The 22,558-nt window shown below is 41.1% G+C and overlaps 3 protein-coding genes across 6 annotated transcripts in view; 2 read left to right on the forward strand and 1 right to left on the reverse strand.

Annotated features, from left to right (window-relative positions):
• LOC138207171 (protein FAM184A-like) overlaps nt 1–9,734 on the forward strand; it is a 38,798-nt gene extending 29,064 nt beyond the window's left edge. The window contains exons 17-25 of one of the 4 annotated variants that reach the window (XM_069164221.1): nt 810–907; nt 2,793–2,946; nt 3,480–3,607; nt 3,772–3,956; nt 5,225–5,371; nt 5,480–5,597; nt 5,853–5,957; nt 7,520–7,572; nt 9,620–9,734. In XM_069164221.1, coding sequence (XP_069020322.1) covers nt 810–907; nt 2,793–2,946; nt 3,480–3,607; nt 3,772–3,956; nt 5,225–5,371; nt 5,480–5,597; nt 5,853–5,957; nt 7,520–7,564 — 980 coding nt within the window. In that variant the 3' untranslated portion in view covers nt 7,565–7,572; nt 9,620–9,734. The other 3 variants (XM_069164220.1, XM_069164222.1, XM_069164223.1) reach the window with 3 other exon arrangements.
• Nucleotides 9,730–22,558, forward strand: part of LOC138207173 (T-cell surface antigen CD2-like) — a 28,758-nt gene continuing 15,929 nt past the window's right edge. The window contains exons 1-2 of the mRNA XM_069164224.1: nt 9,730–14,420; nt 18,010–18,125. The gene's annotated coding sequence lies outside the window, so the exon portion shown is untranslated. The remainder of the gene's footprint in view (nt 14,421–18,009; nt 18,126–22,558) is intronic.
• On the reverse strand, nt 14,512–21,015 carry LOC138207174 (cardiac phospholamban). The gene is made up of 2 exons (XM_069164225.1): nt 20,734–21,015; nt 14,512–16,505 (listed from the first exon to the last, which is right to left on the reverse strand). Exon 2 carries the CDS (start codon nt 16,400–16,402, stop codon nt 16,241–16,243), a length of 162 nt encoding a protein of 53 aa, XP_069020326.1. The 5' UTR covers nt 16,403–16,505; nt 20,734–21,015; the 3' UTR covers nt 14,512–16,240.

Raw genomic sequence — 22,558 nt, forward strand, 5'->3', positions numbered from 1 at the left:
AATCCTGAAGACTCTGATTATTTTGCATTTAGATTTCCCATGTGGGGTTCAAATTAGCCTTCGTGCACAAAGGAGTCGCAGGAAATGATGCGTTCACTTTATGCGGTTGATAATTCTCCCGCTTGATCATCCTCCTCCAGCTGCATCACAGTTTTTAATACTTCCTTTTTGCTGCTACTTCACATTAAAATCACCCAAGGGCACGTTTTGGTGGAAAGCAGCTGCTTGAAACGCGATGTATTTGTCACTGAGGTTGGTGCTGATGCACGTATAAAACAAGGCACAGTTATTTTTGGTCCTGGTCTTTTGCAAGAAGGGGATGTTTGAGGCAAGAACAGCCACGGCGGGCTGCTCCATGCAGAGCTGCATTTATTGGGGGTTGCGCAAACGAGCACACATCAGTGAGGGAAATAACATCTTTTAGAGAGCTGTACTGTTTTTTGGAAAACGTTTCCGTTACACTGCATGACATTGTGTCACGGTTGCTCACTTGCATGATGACAAAAAACCTCAACTTTATTTAAAAGTATGACATAATACATCGTGATGTAACAAAAATAAAGGATGGGTGAAAACAAAAATGCTCCACACGAGTTGTGTGTTTACAAGATACTGAAAGCCTTCTTCTCTGCAAAATCAAAATCACCCAGCTATCCAGTGCCTCAATGTTTTGCCTGTGCTCCGCAGTGCGCCTCCTGCTGCTGTGTGAGTGGAGCAGATTGATCGTCTCGTCTTGTCAAACCGAGTGGAAACATCTGCTTCTGATGCGTCGCCGTGTAACATGTTGCCGTGGCCATTTGTGTTCGCAGAGATGCAGCGAGAACATCAGAGACGGGAGCATCGATTACAGGAGGCTCACTGCTGCGCCCTCAGCACCATGGAGGAGGCCAGACAGCACCAGATAAGAGTAAGACACACACACACACACACACACACACACACACACACACACACACACACACACACACACACACACACACACACACACACACACACATCAATCCCCACACATTGTATGTTCATTTGGACAAATATCCCGTTGTTTACTGTTTAAAATTGTTTTAGTGTCTCCTGCACTGCAGTCTGCTGTAAAACCTTTATGGTCCATGATATGTAGGAGAGACAAGAAGACAGTTTGTCTCATTAATGCAGCCACAACATGTCACTACATAAACTCATTTACTCACCAAAAAAAGTCTAAATGGTCTAAATGGACACAATCAAAAGACTAAAATGTTATAAGGGCACTGATCTAAATCATTCTATCTTTAGTTTCAGGCTGAATTAGTTCAAAATGTGCCCATCTGGCCTTTATAGTTCCATGAAAATGTGCAGCTGCTGTCCCCCTATTTTTACCTGTGGTCTCATCCACTCTTTTTTTATATATACAGAGCAGTCTGTGATCTGAAAAAGCCCTTAAAACAGTGTTTTAGAACAAAATCCTCGGTGAGAGAAGTGTAAAAAAAAAAAAAGGTTGATGTAACTGAATTTGTTGTCCGGGGAGTTTGTTGTGAATGACATTATCCTGAAGTCATTTCCTCCAGAGAGGAAATTATATCGTCTCACAGTTTGGAAAGTGTTGTGTTATAGTCAGTGTTGCCATTTTAATTATGTTTTCCAGTTTATTCTGTAGTGTAGTACCCTAATGATTATGTGTGTAGAAGAGAAGCAAGGCGCAGTATTAGCTGTGGGCCTCCGTGAATGATGGTCTCTAAAACTACTGAAGCCCAAGCGAAGAGAAAAGAGTTTTTGTTGCTCTGATATTGTTAGTTTAAACGTAATGACCCTTTTATTCCTGCAGAATCAATTGGAGGTAGAAGATTCATAAAGCAATCAAATCGCTCAGAGTTTTAGCTCCGTGAACCATTTCATTTGGTTCATCTCCTTTAATTTCACCCATTTCCTTGTTAAGTGATATTGAAAATGAGCGGCCATGATAGCAGTTTATGGTTGAAGCTCCTGTATAATTACAGGGAGGCCCCATTACTGCCCCATTGAGCAAAATAAGCAGCTGGATCACAGAATGCAACTTTATGGAAATGAGTCTGTCCAATAGATCCGGTTTTCCTGGAAGCAAAAATCATAATTTACATTTAATTTATAATTTATATATACCCTGCATATAATTTTACATGAATTGGCACTGCACTGCTCTGCTGGTGCATTCAAGGATTCTCAGACACTTTAGAGTTGGCCACTATACAAGTCTCTTGAGTGGAAGAAACAGCCAAATTATCCTTTTTTCCAGTTCCACTCTGCAGATCATTTTTTATACTGATTTTCATGGGAGAAGTTTGTTTATTTTACCAGTGTGAGTTGTTGTAAACTGCAGCATCAGAATGACGCTGCGGGTTAAGAAAAATAGTAATTCGATAATATTTCAATGTCCACTGTTTGTTCTACTGTTTGTGGCTGTGAGCAGCTCTCCTACTTTTCTTTTATGCAATGCATTGTGGGTCTAATGGTCTCCAAACAAGCAGATTTAATTCTTTTGTGTATTCTTCATGTCACATTTCCACACTACAAAACCAGCTCATATTTCATATGGAATTGGGGCACATCTGCACTGTTTACGTTTGCTCATTGTTTGTTTTTTGGGTTTAATTTTCCAACAACGCGGCTTCACAAAACGCAGTGATTATTATTTATTTTTTTCTATTACTCTGAGACTCAAGGCACCGATGAGGGATCTCAAACTCTCCACTTTTTGCCTTCACATTTTACGCCAGTCATCTTTGTCCTTTGATTTCTCCTCCTCTCTCTCCTCTTTAATCTCTCCTGCCCTCCGCCAGGCCCTGGAGGAGCGCCTGAAGCAGGAGCAGAGGGAGGAGGTTCACGCTCTGAAGGAGGCCCACAGGAGGACCTTCGATATCCTCAGGCAGCAGTCGGACCAGGAGCTGCAGACGCTGCGGTTTGAGCTGGAGGACGAGGGGAAAGCAAAGCTGGGTACGTGATAACAGACGACTTGTCTCTGTTTGGAGTCATTGATTACGTCTCCTTCTACATTGACGTCCTCTCTCTATGACCTGGTTTTAAACTCCAGCTATCATTTCTCTGCCCTCAGTAAAGATTTTTCTCCCTATTGCTCTGTGAAGTTCCTACCTGCTGTGTGTGCTGCTTATGTCCACAGTGATTACACAAAAAATAAAAATCAAATGTTTCTAACTATTTGAAGAATAAAAGGAAACACACAAACACCCATTAACAAAGACGCGTTTGTGGGTTCAAAGGAAACTCTTTGATTTAAGGATGAAAACGGCAGGTTGTATTAAAGAAGAACAAATGAACTCACACTCGTGTATTAAGCAGGAACCTAAAAGAAAAGTTTTACCCACTTGTTTTTCACGACATCAAGGCCTTCTGTGTTAAATGTTAAACTTACATCGTTTACTGTCATCCCTCAGTGATAACATCTGTGCGTCATATTTGTTATCTGTAATCTGATCCCTCACTTTACCTCTGGTGTCTCTGTCTGGCAGCGTCTCTTCGTGCAGAGCTGAACCACCTCCACGCTACGGCCATCGAGCACCTGAAGCAGATCCACCTTAAAGAACACACGGTCGTCAAACGGGAGCTGGAGAAAGCCATGGAGCACAGCCACCAGCAGGTAACCGGGTTGGCGTCGTTTGTTTTCCGACCTAAATAAATGTGTTTTCATTCCCCTTGTGTCTGTAAAAGTAATCCCCGCCGTAACATCGGCGAACAAACAAACAATTACTTATTCTGTGTTTGTCTTTGTTAATATTTACATTCTGCGTCTTTCTTTTCTAGGAACAAGAACTCCTGGTTCGTGTCTCAGACCTGCAATCAGAGGTGTGTTCCCGTTGCAACCGCATCACCGACCTGGACCACGAGATCCACTCTCTGAACGAGACCATCGACACTCTGACCAGAGAGCTGGAGCATAAGGGCAAAGAGGTGCTGCGGGTTCGCAGTGAAGCTAACCATCAGATCAGGTAAAGTTCAGTCGACAGTTTCACATCAGCGTCGTCATCAAAGGCTGAATTTTAATACCCTAAATAATGTGTGAAAAGATGTTCTATATCATGTGAAATATTCCCATTGATGTTATTGTTATTGAGGGGGCAGAACTAAACCGTGACTGAACAGTAACTGACCCAGTTTGCTGAAGACTAATCCCATACCCATGTCATACGGGGAATAACCATCCGAAGAGCTTATGATTAAAAGCAGCATCTTGGGAAGGGTTCGTACTTTAAAAACTCATCTACGCTTTGGCTTATGCTCAGTTTCCGATCAACTTTGAGACCGTTAACACACACGATTTTAAAGCAAATCAAACGCTGTGCTATCACTGACATTTGTGAAGTACTGCAGGTACTGTACACAACTTCTAAAGACAACGACTTGTGTCAAAGCAGCAGAGGGGCCTCGATCCTTCACTTCCCATAATGCAACTCTGTAGTGTGTCGCATTAGACCTTCCCTGCCTGCGTTTTTCAAAATGTGTCCCCCACTTTGTAACACTTTTTGTGGGTTTTTTGCTGATCATGTCACAATGACATCATCATTTAAAATCAGTGCAGTGCTTGTTTAATTCCCTGTTTCCAGAGGTTTGTGCGCTGCAGAATCTCTATTGCTAAAAGCCAAAGTGTATAAAAACTTCATCTGTAACGGCTGGTCGATGCGCCACAAAACATAAATCTGACTGAAATGAGGGCAAAAACAGCCACTTTAAGACTTTTAGAAAACGAATGTTCATCCACCAGTTCTGCAAGCGTTAGGAGTCTTTTATATTAACCCTGCCTGCAGTTACCATGGCCCTGCTTTTTGCAAGATTAATATTGTTTTCCTGAGGGAAGTTTAAGTCCGCTTTGCTCCCATATGTGAATGCAGCCCACTCTTCGTTACTTTCTTTGACTTCACACAGATGGATTGATACTCTGGCTTTGACACAGTAGCCATGGATACCATCTCTTTTAAGTTCTGTACCGGCTCTGCTTGGTGTCTCAGCTGAGTTCAGTTTGCAGCTGCGCATCTTGTTGTCGTCCTTTTTAATTTAGCGCAATGTGGCGTCAATGTCATTCTTCCTTACCAGGGAATTAAGTGTATTTGTGAGAAATATCCTTGATGAGGTTCATTGAAAGCCTCTAATGGCACACAAGCCAAGTGTAAATGTGTGATTTCAGAAATATACTTCAAGCACACATTGTTGTTGACCTTATGGAGCATTAATTTATGAGTTCTGTCTGTTTCTGCTGCAGAGCTCATGAACAAGACCTTGCAAAGAGACATGAGAGGGACCTGGGGGAGATAAGTGTAGTCCATCATAGAGAAACACAGATCATGCTGGCTGACTTCAACAAGGCCCAGGAGGTCCTCAAAGACAAGATTACTGCTCTGCAAATACTGTAAGTCACTGAAATGTTGTGACAGATTCTCAAAATAATGATTTCCTTTCTTCGAGGTAGCACACTTTGTAAAAACATTACTACTTTGTTTATTCATGTGTGTTTCAGGTTGGAGGGGACAGAGGAGAAGTTAAGAAACAGAGAAAGCCGACCAGAGGACCTGCATCTTATAGCAGAGCTCAGAGAGATGGTCACCGAGAGAGAAGCTCTGGTCAAAAAGCTGGTGGTGAGTAGACTGGTGCATTCTGGGTATTTTAAGAACAGTTAAAACAAAAGCTCTCCTGGTCGCAAAAAAAAAAAGAAATCCACATTTATTCCGTTTTTTTTCTCTGCATGTAAACTCAGAATCAGGTTTCTTATTTTTAAACTGCAGTCAGATAAATGTGCTCTGCGGTATTGCTTCAAACTTGTGGACAGGCAACGTGTATTTGTGCAAGAATCGTCCTTCCCAATGCAACCTCACTTTAACTTTGTTTCACAGGACGATAAGAAGTTCTACCAGTTGGAGTTGGTCAACAGAGAGACGGGCTTCAGCAAGGTCTTCAATTCCAGTGCCAACGTCGGTGTCATCAACCCTCTAATCAAGGTGAGCGCTCTCATACAGCCCTCTCGGTGTGAGTGGGATGGATGCCCGACATGTCATCAGTCCCTCAGCTGACCAAAACCTCACACAGGTGGAGTCACCAAATCTCCACACATAACAAGAAACGGAGGTTTTGAGGGTGAATGCTCTCCATTGTTTCTCGACGAGAGAATTTAAAACCACTTACCTACAACAATAATACATCATTTGACAGTTTCACCCCTAAATTTCACAGATTTGATTTGATTTTCTCAGACAAAGTTGGTAAAATACAGTTTATATTTGAATGCATTGTATCCCCTGAACAAAAATCAATGAAACAAACTTGTGATAAACACAAACTCTTCAGCACTCTCAGAGGAAACAGTCCATCACACAGCTTGAGGGCTTTTAATAGCAGTGAAGCAGACTCTGCATGTGTTTTGGCGCCTTTGTTTCCAGCGGCCAGATTAAGTTATTGATCATAATGTAGAGAAATAAGAACGGATGTATTAGACTGAAATGGATCTGCAGCAGTGTAACAAACCGTTCAGAGAAGGACAAGGACAAACAAAACATCGTACCCAACTCACCTCAAATATTCAGCTGCTGCATACCGTGTGGAGAGAAGGATAATTGCAACCCATGTGCTTGAATTTATTATGTGTGTTGATTATTTTCATTTTATAAAATCCTCTTGTCGTGTTTTTATGTCTCTGATCTTACATTGAGTTCCTAGTTTTAGCACCGAAGTGTAAAATCATCCCATTCTTCTTGAAAAACCTGCTGTCTTGTGAACATCTCACGCAGTCTCCCTTCAAGTTTGCCATAATTTCTGTGTACAAAGCTGCTCATCATCCTTCATGTGTGTACACAGCTGTCACGGCTACAGTTTGGAGGCGTTCAAAAACAATAAGGCTTGATTTCAGCATCATAACAGCAGCTCATCTTCTCCTCATTTCCCATCCTCCTCCTCATGCCCGTGTTGCTCTCTGTGGGTTGTTCATATTAGATAACGTATGCATCCTTAATTTCCTCACTTACACTTCAGAGCTCCAGTGAGTAGGATGAGAAACATTCTGATTCTTCTGTTGTTTAAGTGAACATATGGACAGTAGAGCATATGGTCCCACTATGTTTTTCTACAGTAGGACAAGTATACAAACAGGTAATGTGTTAAAACCAAGTAAGAGTCTGATCCGAGTTAGCTGGAGATAGCTGGCACTCATGTCTCGCCTTTCTATGTGTGTCTGTAGTCAAAAACAGGCAGCCAATCAGATCACCGCTTCACCAGCTTTCCTAGCCATTCAGCTCTCCGATTCGTCAGCCCTCCCACCATGAGTCATGCAGGAGAGGAAGAGGAGGGACGGGAGGTGGAGGAGGTAGGACCAGGAGGCCGCTTTGCGCCTCCTCACTCCCCCCTCCACAGGTCCCTCCCCCAACTTAGGAAAGCCCTGCCACTGTTCAGCCCTCCTCCTCCTTATCCTCTACCTCAGCATCCGCCTCCTCATCCTCCTCCTCCTTCTCCTCATCCTCCACATCATGCCATGCCAAGCCTTGCTCTTCCTCATGCTCCTCATCCTCAGGAAGCCCTGGTGCAGCATCAGGGCCCGCAAAGCTGGAGGAGGTGAGAACGAATGTGAGTTTCTGCCACCGCTGCCCACAGTTCACTGTCACGTCACAATTTCAGGAAGTGGATTATATGATGTTTGCTGCCCACACTGTCTGTATCTGTGTCAGTTTCCCTCCCCTGTGTCCTCACCCCCTCCCCCAGACCTCAAGTAGGACATATATTTTTTAAGAGGGGCACGAAGGTTGCCTTCTTCTTCTGCTCTTCTGATTAATCTGCATCAAAATTAGCTGCAATGTTCAAGCCACTTACTGAGCCAGCTATCCATTACATAGAGAGTCATTAGGAGGCAATAGTTACACAGATATAATGGTAAACTTGTTCATACATGTGAAACTTGCCTGACGCTGGTCTGCTCATGTGAAGGCAAGAAAAGCATGTTAATCAGATTTAAAGTCTTTAATTTTGCTCTCTGCTCCTTGGAATATTAATTTAGGCTTCTGTAACATTGGGCACCAAAGTGATCTTTTTATTTGACAGACCGCTGCAGTCTTCCTCCATCAGATCAGGGTCAATACACAAAAAATAATGAACGTTTTGATCCATTATTCTTTAACATCCCTTTTTCCATTTTCCCACCATGGCACCACCACAGACACAATCTTCGTCCGTGAAAATCCTTCTGCTTTCAGTTGCTAAATAAATAAAGGGAGCCAATCCAAAGACTTTGCACTTATAAATCAGTCTCAATGGGACTTCATTCACTGAGTAAAGTGGAGAGAGCAAAAACTGATGCGAAAGCACTGCAGTGACTTTTAGAAACTCGAGAGAACAAAACGGTTTGAGTCTTTGTTCTCTGAGTAAAATGCAATGGACGCGCTATCAGAGGAGATGAAGGAGGGCTGTTTGCGACATCCACTGATTAGAAATCACTTTGAGGTCTTTGGTTAGTTTGAAATCTTGATGTTTGATTTGAAGGGGAGAGGCTCTTTTTTTGGGGGTTAGTTGTGCTTATTTTCACTTTTAGAGCAATTTGTAATTGATGCAGCAGTACCAGTGATGTCTCCCTCTGCAGCCACAGAAGGCTTTAAACAACATTTCCATACTTCCTATGACCTGCTGTCTGACTTTCGCATTAAACCCCCTAGAATCCCAAAGAACGAGGAAGAGCACGGAAAATGCAAAACCAGCAAATGTACTCTACATCCTGCATGTTCAACAGCTACTCACAGATATGTGTAGATTTCTTTTCTGTGTGTTGGAAAAATAGCTTTTAAGTTCCTAAACATAAAGTGGCTTATATTATACGCCTCTGTCTTGCTCAATAAGTCTTAACACAAAAAGACACATCTGCATTTGGATGATAGTTTTAGTTGCACCACACCGCCTGGTGAGCACAGGACCCCCCTTGATGAACGTGGGCGCCTCCACTAACTAAAAAGTACTGAGGAGGAATAATGCTCAGACCGACGACAGCTACAACCTCACAAATAAGTCTATTTGTAATTTTATGTGTTCTGATTGACTGAAAGTTTCATTACACATCGTGACATTCAGTCATACCAGTTTTTATTTTATGATTCTTGGAATTATGAGGCTCACGACAAGCCACCATCACACAAATTTACCATGTCAGCACTGTCACCCGATGGCAGGAGGGTCGTGTCTTCTCCGTGGCTTTCCTCCCACACACTCTTATCTGGCCAGAGGTGGGAATGTACTTTATGTGTGAATGTTTGTCCCTCTGCATTTCCCAGCTTCTCGCTGAGTGTAAGCAGGATATTCACTTGTTTGTGATTGGTGTTCATGTGTCAAAGTGGCCATGAATGTGTGGGACAATCAATCAAAGTCCCTGTCAGACAATCAGCACGCTGCATCCTGGATTTTGGACATCACAGCAGTCTCCACCTGTCACTTAATCATCCCTCTTTCCCCTCTGGCAATCCCCACAGTCACAACACACAAATCAATGTGTTTTCTGTCCTGTCATGTTCTAAAAGCTTGTCAGCTCAAAATCAATGTGCATCTCATTGCATATGTCTGTAATCCTGTGAATTTCCCCGTCTCTCCCTTTAAGTCATTTTAACAGATGTTGTGTTTCTCTCCTCTCCCTCAGCCTTCCTGAAGCCAACACTGCGACACCATCGGACCCGAGGGGGATGGAGGCAGGAAAAGGCAAAGAATACGTTACAAAAGAAGAGGAGCTGTACTCCCAGTACTTCTCTTTCTGACCGGCAAAAAAAAGCATCCCAATTCTGTCAAAAAAAATAAGGAAGCAATGGGACAGAGAGCTAAAGTTCAGTCAAACTGCAGGTTTTGACAGTCATTCGGGCGACATATATATCAAACGTCCACTCCCATCAATCATGTGCAGCACTGAGATTCCAGTGTGATTTCAACCTGAGGGCTTCCATACATGGTGGGCACGGCGAGTGGTGGGACTTGTCGGTGCTTCATCATGAACGTGTGCATCGTAGCAGGAGGTGAGGTGATAGAAATACATCAGCTATTTGTCTCCTCAGCTGCACTTCTGCAGGAATGTGACATTTGTATGAGCTCCCATGCTGCAATATTCAACATAGGTGTAAGAGAAAGTCACAAGTTAAAAGGACTTTACTATCTCTGAGTTTTAATTTAAGAGATGCATTTGCTTTTCACTCTCAAGTGTAAGTGTGACTTCCTGTGCAGAGGAGATTCCCTGCAGGATCCAGATTGCTTATTAAGGAAGAGGAGATAGTTGCTCGGCTTTACACTTAAAAAAAAAAAAAATTTTTTAGGTTAATTGGCAGTAAAGGAAAATATAAGATGACTGTATGTAAAATAATGCCTCCGTTGACATTTAAAACCAAGATGAGGGCTGTTAGTTATCCTTAACCATCAATTCCTGAGAGTAGCAGTTGCAGAGGGAAGCAGTCAGACAGGTTAACCTGAATTGGACTTATCCATAAGAGAAAACAAAGGAAAACAGCAAAACGAACTGTAAAATTACTCAAACTGTCCTAAACATCTATCATGCTTTAACTCTGAAATACTTCACCCTCAGTATGCACAGTTTCTCTCTACTGTGGGACAATCCGATTTTCTTCTTCCAAAGCAACATACTGGGTGGTGAAGTTTCCGCGATCAAAGCTGGTTGGTTAAAGGCTGTTTTAAAATGAACTTGATGTCTTTGCCCATTAGGATACAATCCCCAATAGAGCGGTCGGACCCATATATACTGGTAATACCAGGCTAGCTGAGTATGATGCAGTGAACCGCTCACTCCCAGTTTGACCTCAAAATCATGTCATGTGTGAACATGATGTATAAACTGTGTTGGCAGCATAAAAACTTGGATAAACGCTCATGCAAATGTTCACAGACTGCAGCGCTGCAGTGAGTTCACTGTACAGTCAGTGTGTTAAAAGAAAAGACGGACATACTGTAGATTATCCTCTTCGCTCATCAACATGTGTCTTACTAACTGTAGTCTGACTGGAAGTGCTTCAGCCAGGACAAAGTGATTATTGCCTTGATACTCGCCTTTAGTCTTTCATGTTGTCGGTCCATCGGTCGTATACATCTGTGTTTGTCATTCAGGTCTGACTCTGAGGAAACAGGACCGAGCTTTGCTGTTGATTCTGGTTGTTTTTTTGGGCCTCTGCGGTACTTTAAGCTCCAGTACACCACAATAACGACACCAGCACGATAAAAAAAAAGAGGCAAACTTTAGCTTGCTGTCCCAGTGCTTTGACTGTGTACATACAGTATATGTTTGAAAGTCGTTTTCAAATCTCTGAGCGAGCTGAGGGGCGCTTGATTTCAGACGCCTCAACAGCCTCAGGAGGGGAAACATCAAGACAAACTGAATCAAGCACCCCTCATATTTTTACTATTCCAGTATTTATAATGTAAGACGCTACTGTTTTTCTACGGTCTGTTTGTGATGCCAGCGGACCAGAGACATCCAGAGGAAGAGTTCTGTCAGGGACATGCACACCTCGACTGACTCCTAGCAACTCTTTTTTTTTTTTTTAATGCCAAGGAGTGTTTCGTCAAGCACTTATTTTCATGACAAGCTAGGAGTTCATGTCAGTGACTGAACTCTTTGGCTTCGTGTCTCTGCCTGCGGGGCAGACCATAGAGCATGTGAAAACAGAAACACTATCATAATGCTGCTGTCGCTCACTTGAAATCCTCATATCTCCAGTTTTCGGTGTACTATTTATTAATTTAGTTTTTTTTTAACTTGAAAGTTTACATAGTTCTCGTGCTGAAGTCCATTCAGTAATCTGTACAGTTTCCAAGCTGCATGGTCATCATCGGCCTGAAAGAGGCTCTATTTGTTACTTTTTGAATAGTGGATCGAGAGACATGAAGTTTAAGAGTTTACTTCCTGTCTCTCTGACAACGCCGGGGACCATTCAACAACACAAACGCATTTTAGTTCAGCATGATCAACGCTCGTCTTCCATAACCGAATCAACTGAGGCCTCAGGGGTTCAGGAAGTGTTTGTACTGTCACTCTTCGCATTGACAGTTCAAGACAGTATTATTACACACGGCTAAAGATGATTCAATTTGATAGGATCTCCCCTTTAAAGAATGAATTCACACCTCCCTGACACAATCTGAACAAATATAAAAACCTTGTGTCTTATTGAAGTGCAGAACGAATCACTTCCTGAAACCAGGTTGAGACCTCTATCTGACGCCTGTCTGTGTTTGTGACATATGGGAAAGACAATAGAAACGAGCCCTGAAACAATAACATCTGATACTAACTACTCTACAGGAGGTTTGTAGACTCTGGCCTAACTGATCGTAGTCTGGTTTAGAGAATAGATTTATCTATAATAGAACAAACTAAATTAGCAATTTTCCTCTGTGATTTTGTACAGCAGACTTCTATCACGGCATCCTAATGTCCAACTGTCCCGTATGACATGAATGCAGCATCATGACACTGAAGCTTTGCCTCTGCTGAATGTCATCAATGCTCAATAATTAATAGGTTTATTTTGTGCTGACCTGCAATATGTCAAACCCCAGCGAAGGACCAGTTAGGTAAAACGAGGGTCTCCTCTGTGGGTTTGAAGCCCCGACACTGAACCATGGCGGGTTCATCCCTCCATGCACACTGTGAAGATTAGATTTATTCAAATGAATAGGTTGAATATTTACATTTTAGCTGAGACATCTGCATCCGACGATGTAGAAGCCTTTAGTTTCTTCTTATTTTTTTCTTAATAATACATTTTCTCACAATCACATCTAATTTTACTGCCTCTCCTTTTGTGTTGCTGCTGCTGATTAAGTTTTCCTGTACTTGAAATTGGGCACAAAAAAAAAAAAAAAGAGTGTCATTGTTACCCAAGAAGCACATCCTGGGGGACGTCACTGTCTTACGGTGATAGTTAAAGGACCATTTTAGTGTTTTTGCGTATGTAAACCATTGTGTTTGAGATTTGAATGTGTTTTTCTACCTTCCATGAGTTTCCATTCATTTTACTATGGTATAAAAATCACATGGCAGCAGTCTCACCACAAAGTCCATCTCTGCTGGAGCTTTCATTCATATCACATGATCTTCATCAACAGAGTTTTTTTCTGGAGTTTCACGTTGTTTTCATTTCCTTTTTTTTTTTCCGAGCACTTTAAGGACTTCTTGTCCATGTTGGCCTAAAAGCTGAAATTCAGACATCATTCTTGGCGTCGGGAACACGAGTTGAGAAAACACGTTTTACAACAAGATCCATTTAGCAGCAGCTCTGGAGCTCTCTGTCATGATCTTCATCACCAGCAAACTCAATCTTCTGGAAAATATCATTAAAGATATGATTAGAAAGCTCCAGAACAACCACTGAATGGACATGTTGATGAGGTTATTTTGAATGAATTAACATGTAAAAACACTGATATGGTCCTTTAAGTTTCCTCTTGTTTACTGGTTTGAAATGGCAAAAGGAATATTTATGTATTTATTTATTTATTGATTGCTGTTTTGTTTTTACATAAAAGTTCATATCTGCATTTGTCTTTTTGTTAGTTACTCTGTGTGTTTTGTCATTTTTGTAGTTTTTCACACTTTATTGATTTGTTTATTTGTCCTGCATCAGGCAGAATACATTTTCTTGGAGCCAAGAAAAGCAGAAAAACTGCAGGGATCGCAACCACACAACCTTTGCTCATTGTTACCCCGAGGTTCACGACAGTCTTTTTGAAAAGTGACCTTTTCAACATGATTAGGAAAATCTGTGATTGACACCTGACAGAGAAACAGTTCCATCAACTGGCCATTTGTGAACCACAGAATCTGCAACTTATTCAAACATTAATTGTCTGTTTTGTTTTTTGTTTTTTTAACGTGACGGTAAACTGACCAGGCTTGGTTCATTCCCCTCTCAACTCAGTTTGTCTAAAACTGCAGAAAAACTGGAATATTGTTGCATCAATACAATAATAAATACCGTTTGCAGTAAAACTGAATTGAGAGTGAACTGACATCACCCTTGTGACTTATTATTTAATGATGTCTGTCTTGCCATTTTTGAAGTAAAAATATATAACAGTAATAACAATATTTATTTATATTTATATAATTTCTGTTGTATGTTATGAAACAGTAAAATTATGATTGTGAGATAAAAAAAAAAACAACAACAACTGTTGTGGTCATTTCTGTTAATTTCTCAGTTCAGTCGGATTGTCTCGTTTCGTCGTTGAGCGTCACGACAAAACCTTACGTACGTACGTGCTTACGTCACAGGCCCCGCCACATTTCGCTGTCTTAAAAGGGTGTTTTTGAAAATAGTTTTTTTTAGGCTGATAATATTTTGAAAGCATAAAGGTTTAAATTAAAGAATGTCAATTGGTGAAGAATGGAAGTTATTTCTCCGACTGCTGAAGGTTCAGGCGGCGTTTGACGACAACAACAAGTAAGTCTTATATTTCCATAAAGCAGCTAATATTGACATTTAACACACGTGTTTGTGAACCGGTGCTTGTTTACACATCCCGCTGAGAGAGTAACATGAGCATTTATTTGATGTCCGTGTCCACTCAGTGAAAATGTACTACGTTTTGCTCTCCATCTAACAAAACAAAAATATGCCTCTTGATAATAACCTGCACTTGAACATCTAAATCCATATTTTCCAAATCTTAAAATGCAGGCAGAAAAAGAGGAAGCACCTAAAATAGGTTGTTAAATGTATTGACATGCAGTTTATTTGGTGTTTGACAGTTTAAAAATCAGGTGGCACAGTCATTGACACGAACATGAAAAGACAGGTAAATCCTTAACCTGCATGTGGATCTCATTTTTATTTTTTGTAATTTTTTTTTGTACATGTTCAGTCATAGTAAACAAAGTTCTTTGCATTTAAATGTGCAGCACATGACAAGTTGTTTGGCTGCTAAGATGTTAAAATAGTCTTCTCAAAAGCAATGATGTGTTTTTATAATGTCATATTTCTTTCCTGTGCTTGTGCCATAATTAACAAACAGACACAGAACTTAAATAGGCTTAAACAGAAATTGCCATAATGTAAAATCACACCATGCATATTTAATTATAAGGCTGAATGGAAACAGTCTAGATCGCACATATTTTTTTTAAAGGTCTACACCACTTAGAAATCATTCTAAGCATCATATTAAGTGTCATGTTTATATATATATTAAACAAAAATAAGTCGAGAAACACGCTGAATGAAATGACCGACATCCTCCACATGGCAGCCATCAACTTTACTTAACAGTAATTAGTTCAAACAGTGAAAATCAATCGTCTTTTGATGCCAGATGGGTCGAAGTAGAGGTTTCTAAATCCCTTAATTAGTTAATAAAAGGCGGTGTCGTTAATATTAATTTGGGTGATATTTGTCCCGTCTTTTGTGATGCAGCCACTAGGCGGTGCCAGAATCCGATTTTTCCAAAAAGGTTGCAAATTTTTCCCAATTAAAACGTATCAATCAATACAGAAATTCATGCTGATTATTAAACGAAGCCTTTAACTTGATGTTTTCTTGCACAAAATATTTAGGTATACAGTCGCTTACATATTCAGTTCAGTGAAATAAAGCGGTTTTCTTAATCAACAGGTAGCCCAGCCCATCACATTTTTGTCTTTCTCGACTCTTGTAACCACAAAGTCAGCTGCATCGAAGTTTCTTGAAGCATCCGTGTTCTCCTGCGGTCTGTCTGTCTGTCTGTGGCTTCTGGCAGCGGCAGACCAAGAAAAGACGTAAAAACGACTCATGGAAAAAAAAAATCATTTCTAGCATATTTATCTTTCTGGTGGTGGGGGCTGCAGGAAGCAAGAGGGCTCATGGGAAATGGAAGCCAAAACACACTGATGTATTAATATTTCAGTATCACACACATTGCACTTAATATTGCTTTTGCAGGAGAGACATCATTATGCAGTGTGTCTTTGTATTGTACGCAGGGTTTTAATGCAGATGTTACATGTCTGAAAAGTTTACACTGTTGAAGTCAGGTCACTTTTGATCATTCCCTTGTGAGAGAGAGAGAGAGAGAGAGGCTGATCCCTGAACTGCTCTAATAGAAACATCACCCTTGAGCTCTGCTGAGAGAGTTTGGCCATGATTGTTTTCACATGGAGTCACATTAACCTCCACGATCCTTCCTCATGGCTGCTGGTAAACAGGGTTAGGCTGATATTATTGGATCTGTATCGGTGAAACCCTTCGTCCACGCTGCCAAACTCTCTCTGCACACGGCTCGGCTGCTCTCAGCTGCTCAGCAGGACGATGATGTAAATGAGGAGCAGGCAGATGAGGATGAGGGTGAAGTTGACGAAGAGCTCCTGCAGGTTCCTCTTGGCCTGTGGATTGACCTCGATCTGAGACGCTCGGCGGATGGCCGACTTGGTCATGTGCTGAACACGCTCCATGGAGACGGCGGTTAGATCTTGATCGGCTGGATCAGGAGTTAAGAGAGTTCAGTCGAGCCGCTCAGGCTGGTTGGACGAAGAAGAGCTGGACTGAGCTTCTCTTCTAGTGGCAAAATGAGAGGGGGGGGAAATATAATACTCGTAAGACATATTTCACAGTTCAGCTCATCCTCACTTTAACCTCACACTTTAAAAAGCCCACCAGCACCCTCCTCCTGCGGGTGCCGTCTCCTGGCTGAGATATATGCGACCTTTCTGTATCGCAGTACACGGTGTGATGATAAGAGAGACGCTCGGAGGCGCCAGCTGAGGTCTGATGATGTGTTAAGATAGACTCCAGCAGAAGTGGCAGCAACACACATGTCATGAGCACAACGTGGGTAGCTGTCGCTGAAGAGGATGATTGCAGAGAGAAAATGGACGTGATGCAACGTTTTGATCAATGTGGAGCTAACTTTGAAGTTTCTTATCTAACTTTAGCTTTCATTTGTGGAAACATTTTTCAATTGACGAAATCTTTTATAGTCTCACTTTTTTTTTATAATTTGCTTTTTCTCTCATAATTGCCTGGTGAGCTGATGAAGCAGATGAAGAAGTGTGTGTGTTTGCAGGATATGATAAAAGAGCTTCACGGTGCAGCTGCAGGCTCTCCACACTTGGTTAAATCCCTTTTGTCATCTGATCTGGGACTTTTCCTGCGATCAAAGTCACTTTGACAAGGTTGCCGTGCTTCTGCATTAGTGCAAACAGTGAAAATCTTACCACTTGTACATCAGCTCTGCCAAGTTATTTTCTATTTTTAACAAGATTAAAAGTCATGCGAGCGACCGATGATACAAAAGGGTCAAACACAAACAGCCTTGGATTCCTGGAGCTTTGTTACAGGAGATGTCGGTGTTTAGGTGGTAATCCGGGAGTTAGATGTCCTGTGTACGAAGTTAGAAGTTTGTCCTGACGATGGCGTTCAAGAAAGGTGTCTGTTTTGTCTGATTATGATGTTTAAACCACACTTTATAACCCAATGACATTTTTCAAGCCTTGTTTGTTGGCATAATGGAAGATAACAGCAGTCATGTCAGCCGTTTGATACCTTCTACGCATCTCTCAACACATCTATTTTTAACGTTTCACTTTTGTTTCTCCCACCCTTAATCTGCCTCCTAGTCAGCCATCATCACTTGACATGTTAACACCTTTACACACACACACACACACACACACACTTTCTCGTACCCGATGGGATAAGTCGTTTACTCTGCAGGAGCCCCAGTCTGCTTCAAGAGACCTCAAACGTCTGACTGAGGTGGAGTGTCAAGTGGCTCTGACAGCAGGGGGTCTCAGGGGTTTGATTTCTGAGCCCTCAAAACTTTCACGGCTTCTCTTCACCTACAGTAAAATATGATGTCGTTTGAAATAGGCTCACCTCGAATTACCCGCATTTACAGATGTAGTGTGGTCTGAATCAGGACTGTAAAGCAGAAAGTGATGTTATAAAGGTTTCTGGGAAGACGATTCTTAAATCCATCTGTCTGGAAGTTCATAAAAATGTGACTCTTAAACTGACCTATGTTTAATTTTCTTGCATTTTAAATCTTTGCATTAAACAGGAGGGGCACCTGACTGCAGACAGGACGGCAGACCTCAACCATGAAGGTCATGTGATCTCCAGTGCAGATGTTGTTCCTTATCATGGTTTCCATGACATCACTGACACGAGCAGCAGGTGGGTCGTTTGGTTGCAAGTTGCCAAAAAGTATCTTTAAACGTTTAAAATGATTTCTTAAAAATATGTCTTAATATTAAGAGACAGTTTTGAGTTGTTTTTGTTTTACAATGCTGTGAATCTTCTCCACTCATCTGTGTAAGATGAAGAAAAACCTCTGCCCAGTGTCAAATGATGGACCGAAAGCAATAAATATCCATAATTGCTGGCATTTTGTGAGGCCCATGACCAGCTCTGTTCCCCCGAATCATTCATACATAAGCCGTCCATTTCATCTTATCTTTCTCCTTCCTTCCTTTTTAATGTCAACACTCTTGTCCAGCTATTAGTTTGACCTCTGAGGTGTGTGTGTGTGTGTGTGTGTGTGTGTGTGTGTGTGTGTGTGTGTGTGTGTGTGTGTGTGTGTGTGTGGGCCTCTTCAGTCAGTGACTGACAGCATGTAAGCGACTGCTGCTCCACATCATCCTCCGCTCTTCTGTACACATCATTATGCGCTGACTGACAGTCACGTCATGCTCAAAGACAGACAGTCCTTCTTTTCTGTAGTGTGCAAGTAATCCTTATTTCACAGCAGAAATATGAGTGCAAAAATGAAATGTTGACAGTAAACATGCCAAGGTTTTCCCCCGCCTGGTGACAATTATAAATCTGCGACACAAGTCCTGACAACTTTAACTTCTGCAATCGAGTGGCTTCTTCTACAAACAGTTTCTTTGTCAACACATGCTTCTCTTCTCTAGACCGCTCAGAAGCTCTCAGACACAGCTGTTGTTCTGTCAGAGACAAACAATGACTGCTAAATCTGAGTTGAGATCTTCATATAAAGTACGAGCAAAGGGATGAGTGGCAGCAACTGAGTCAGTTCAAATTTAACTTCCTTGTTAGCGCAGTAGCTGTTAACATGAATCACTTTATTAAGGTTAAAACTAAGGTACACGCTCTATAAACTCTCAGAGATCACACCCTGGGTGAAGGACAGCATAAACCACTGTGTAGGATTTAAACACTTATTAAATCTGAAGGATTACAAGCTTATTTCTCTGTTTTTAGTATCCCTACATATTGTATTTTTACATGATAATCACCGTTAAAGTACAAATTAGTGAATTGCTCTATTGAGAGGACCGTGTCGTCCTTTTAATAAACAATCAGCTGTTGTTAGTTGTTGTTGCCAAAGGCCTCAGTGTGACGCACAGAGGTGTGTGACTTGTTGAAGTGTGATTAGAAATCAAACAAAGTTCCATCTGTAAAGTAAAGACTGAAATAGTTCCTAACCAAGTGATTTTAAAGTGTCCCTGTTGTTAGAATTAAATCATAATCAATAGCTTTCTTTCAATAAACAAATTATCTGCAGTAACTCTGACAAGTCCTCTTAGGAAATGATTGACAGCTATGAAGTAGTAAAATGTAGGTTAGACAGAAACATGGGCTTGTTGACGCTGACCTGTTATTCTAATTGGGGCACGGTCAGTGCCACACAGCCTTTGATAACAGCTGTTGAGAGCCAGCGCTTCACACCGAAAATAAATGTCTTTGAATTTGTTATTATTCATTTACAACTACCGAAAAGCAGATAAAAAAATAAATAAATACGCTATATTCTTTATACGATTTGGCACAGAAACTGTATGACAGTTGTAAAACTGATCTCTAAGTTACTAATCTGTCTAAATATGTCTGTTTATCAATAAATATCGGTTTATAGTATCTTTGTCGGGTTCGGAAACGCCATATTAACGTTGTAAAATTAAATAATGCAGTAAAACTGTTGACTGCTTCAAAAGGATTCTTCACTCAGAGCACCGGCGAGTTCACACACTATTAAATTTGAGCAACAGTTGCATGCTTTGTTTTTCATGTATTACTACGTCCATCTCTACTGCGCCTCCACAGGACTCTTTTGTCAGGATGGAAAAGCATCTAATGATCATCACAGGATGCAAAAACTCTGACCTTTTACTGCAAAATGATATTCTACTAACACCAGTTTAGATTCCTATTTCACCAATTATACAAGTAGTTCTATGACGCAAAGCGGTATCACGTGTTATATCTTAGAGGAAAGACACCAATTGGACCAGACGACTGTAATCTTAAACTATGAAATCAGAGTTTAGATCAGACTGATTTGACTCAGTGCTCTGAAATTAAATCATGTGCTTCAAAATGTAAGGAGTCCGGATGAGTGTTTATCCCCCTGGGAGGTTTATTCCCCTCCATCCTCCTCCTCCTCCTCCTCCTCTGTTCAGAGTCTGTGTTTATTACTATATGGGAACAATGACTTTTTTATAAGAAGCTGTGATTCATGCAGTGCTCCTCAGTATCTTAACATAAAACAGATCCTGCTTGTACCCTCGGAGTAAGTGAAGTCTCACTGTGGCTGCGTAACTTTCTGCAATCACGCTGAGTGCCCATCCAACTTCCAAACTAAAAGTAACAGACTTGTGTTAATAAGAAAGCTGCTTCACAGTCATTGAATACAAGAAATGATACTTATCTAATTTATTACAGTAAATGTCTTCAGTTATTATCTCTCCATCAGCTTTTATACGCTGAAATCAAATTAAATCAAAGAGCAGCTCGGTCTGCAGAGGATGCTGGTTCTTACCTTTCAGACGAGGACAGAGCTGGTTGGAGTTTGAGAGAGAAATGTCAGATATGCAGCGCTCTCCAAGGCTGGAAACACGATGTGAGAGAGACGGAGTGAGCGAGAGGGAGGCAGGACATCCCAGCAGAGACTGTAGGAGAGTGAGGATACCACGTTTTTATCAGGTCTGGTGGATTATTTATGTCCATTAATGAGCACAGTTCTGGTTTTCTCTTTAGGAATTTGGGTTTGAGTCCCAAAACCTGATAGTGTTGATTTGTGAAAGCGGTAAACACAAGTAATAAAAGGTCTAAATGCACTTTGAATAACGCGCTCAGGTGACAAGGTGTCAGCGTGACAAGTTGAAGAACATTTTTGAAGCCTGTTAATATCACATTTACAAATAATACTTTATATTTTGTATATGTCTGGTCCAACAAAGTTTATTCTTGGCTTTTAGATGGTTAGTCTATAAAAAAAGATCTAATATCATTGTCCAGAGACAGGATAGACATTTTTCAGACAGCAGAGATTACATCCAATCATCATGAGAACAATCTAAAAGGATAGATTGGGTGGATATCCGGTCTAATTAAGAAACAGACAGTCATGGCAATAATAAGCATCCTGCTCTAGCAGATAAAATGTTTTCTTAAAATATGGATGATCTGCTAAATGAGGGATGCATTGAGTTGTTGTTGTTATAAAGCAGGTTTGTATGTGATACACAAGTACCACTAAAGTGTCAAAAAGCTCAGTTCACTTAGATGCTCATTGTAATGAATGGATCATATTCACCTTTTGTTTAATACCTTCATGACAGGTGAGCTGGGGAGGCCTCACATTACAGAGATGCCTTACAATTTGGCCTACGATCAAATATCATGACTCTTATTGTCTTCAGTGGCCTGGCAGTGCCTGTGAACAGCTGATGGCGCCTCTAAATATACAGTTTGGCCATGACCACACCGGTAAAGAGCCTGAGAATTGATCCTGTGGGATCCTGATATTGTTGAAGCGGCAATGACAAAACAATTTCCCAAATGGCCTTTTTTGTATACATTTTGTTGGACACCCTAGTAATATCAAAGAAGGAATTGCATCACAATAACATTTCTGACACCAAATATTGCTAGCTAATATCATTTAGAATATAGATTAATTCATATTTTAATCTCTGTGTGTGTACCTGTGTGTGAGAAGACCTGGACAGCATCCTCCAGTTTGGTGAAATTAAAAGAGACAAGGAGTTCAGAAGAAAGTCCGGAAAAAGTAAAAATAACCCCTCTGTCAGGGCCCAGAAATGATTGCATCTGCCTTATATGGAGAATCTGCATGTAAACAGGCTGTCAGTCACATACCGGGAAGTCTGCTTTGTTGTTATTGAACTCTCTGCTCTACTGTGGATACACTCTTCAAACAATCCCAGTACACGGGGAAGCAGATACTTATATCACAGTCTTTCATGACAACTGTATTTTTCCGACGATAGGATGAAACTTTGATCTTCCCGTTGGGAGACAGCTCCACTGTTTCAAGAACATTTGTGTCGTGGAAATTAAAATAATGAAGGAGGAGAATAAAATATACATACAACTCTAAAAAGGATGTTCTGTTTACAGTCTGTCAGAAAGTCAGTCCTAGAAGTGTTTGGTTTGTCCTGTTGAACCTGCAGGAGTTTCTGGAGGCTCCTTTGATGCGTCCCGCTGTCATAGAGGAGATTAATTTCATCTCCCGATGTCTGAACCATCAAGAAAATCTGTCTGCCAGCCACAAATGACGACTTTCATTGATGATGAGCTCAAAAAGACAGTCTGGTAAATGTTAACTTGTAAAAAAAAGATCA

This window comes from Embiotoca jacksoni, unplaced genomic scaffold (genome assembly GCF_022577435.1).
Source record: "Embiotoca jacksoni isolate LCO1_2020_lvr unplaced genomic scaffold, fEmbJac1.0.p SCAF_30, whole genome shotgun sequence".
NCBI lineage: Eukaryota > Metazoa > Chordata > Actinopteri > Embiotocidae > Embiotoca > Embiotoca jacksoni.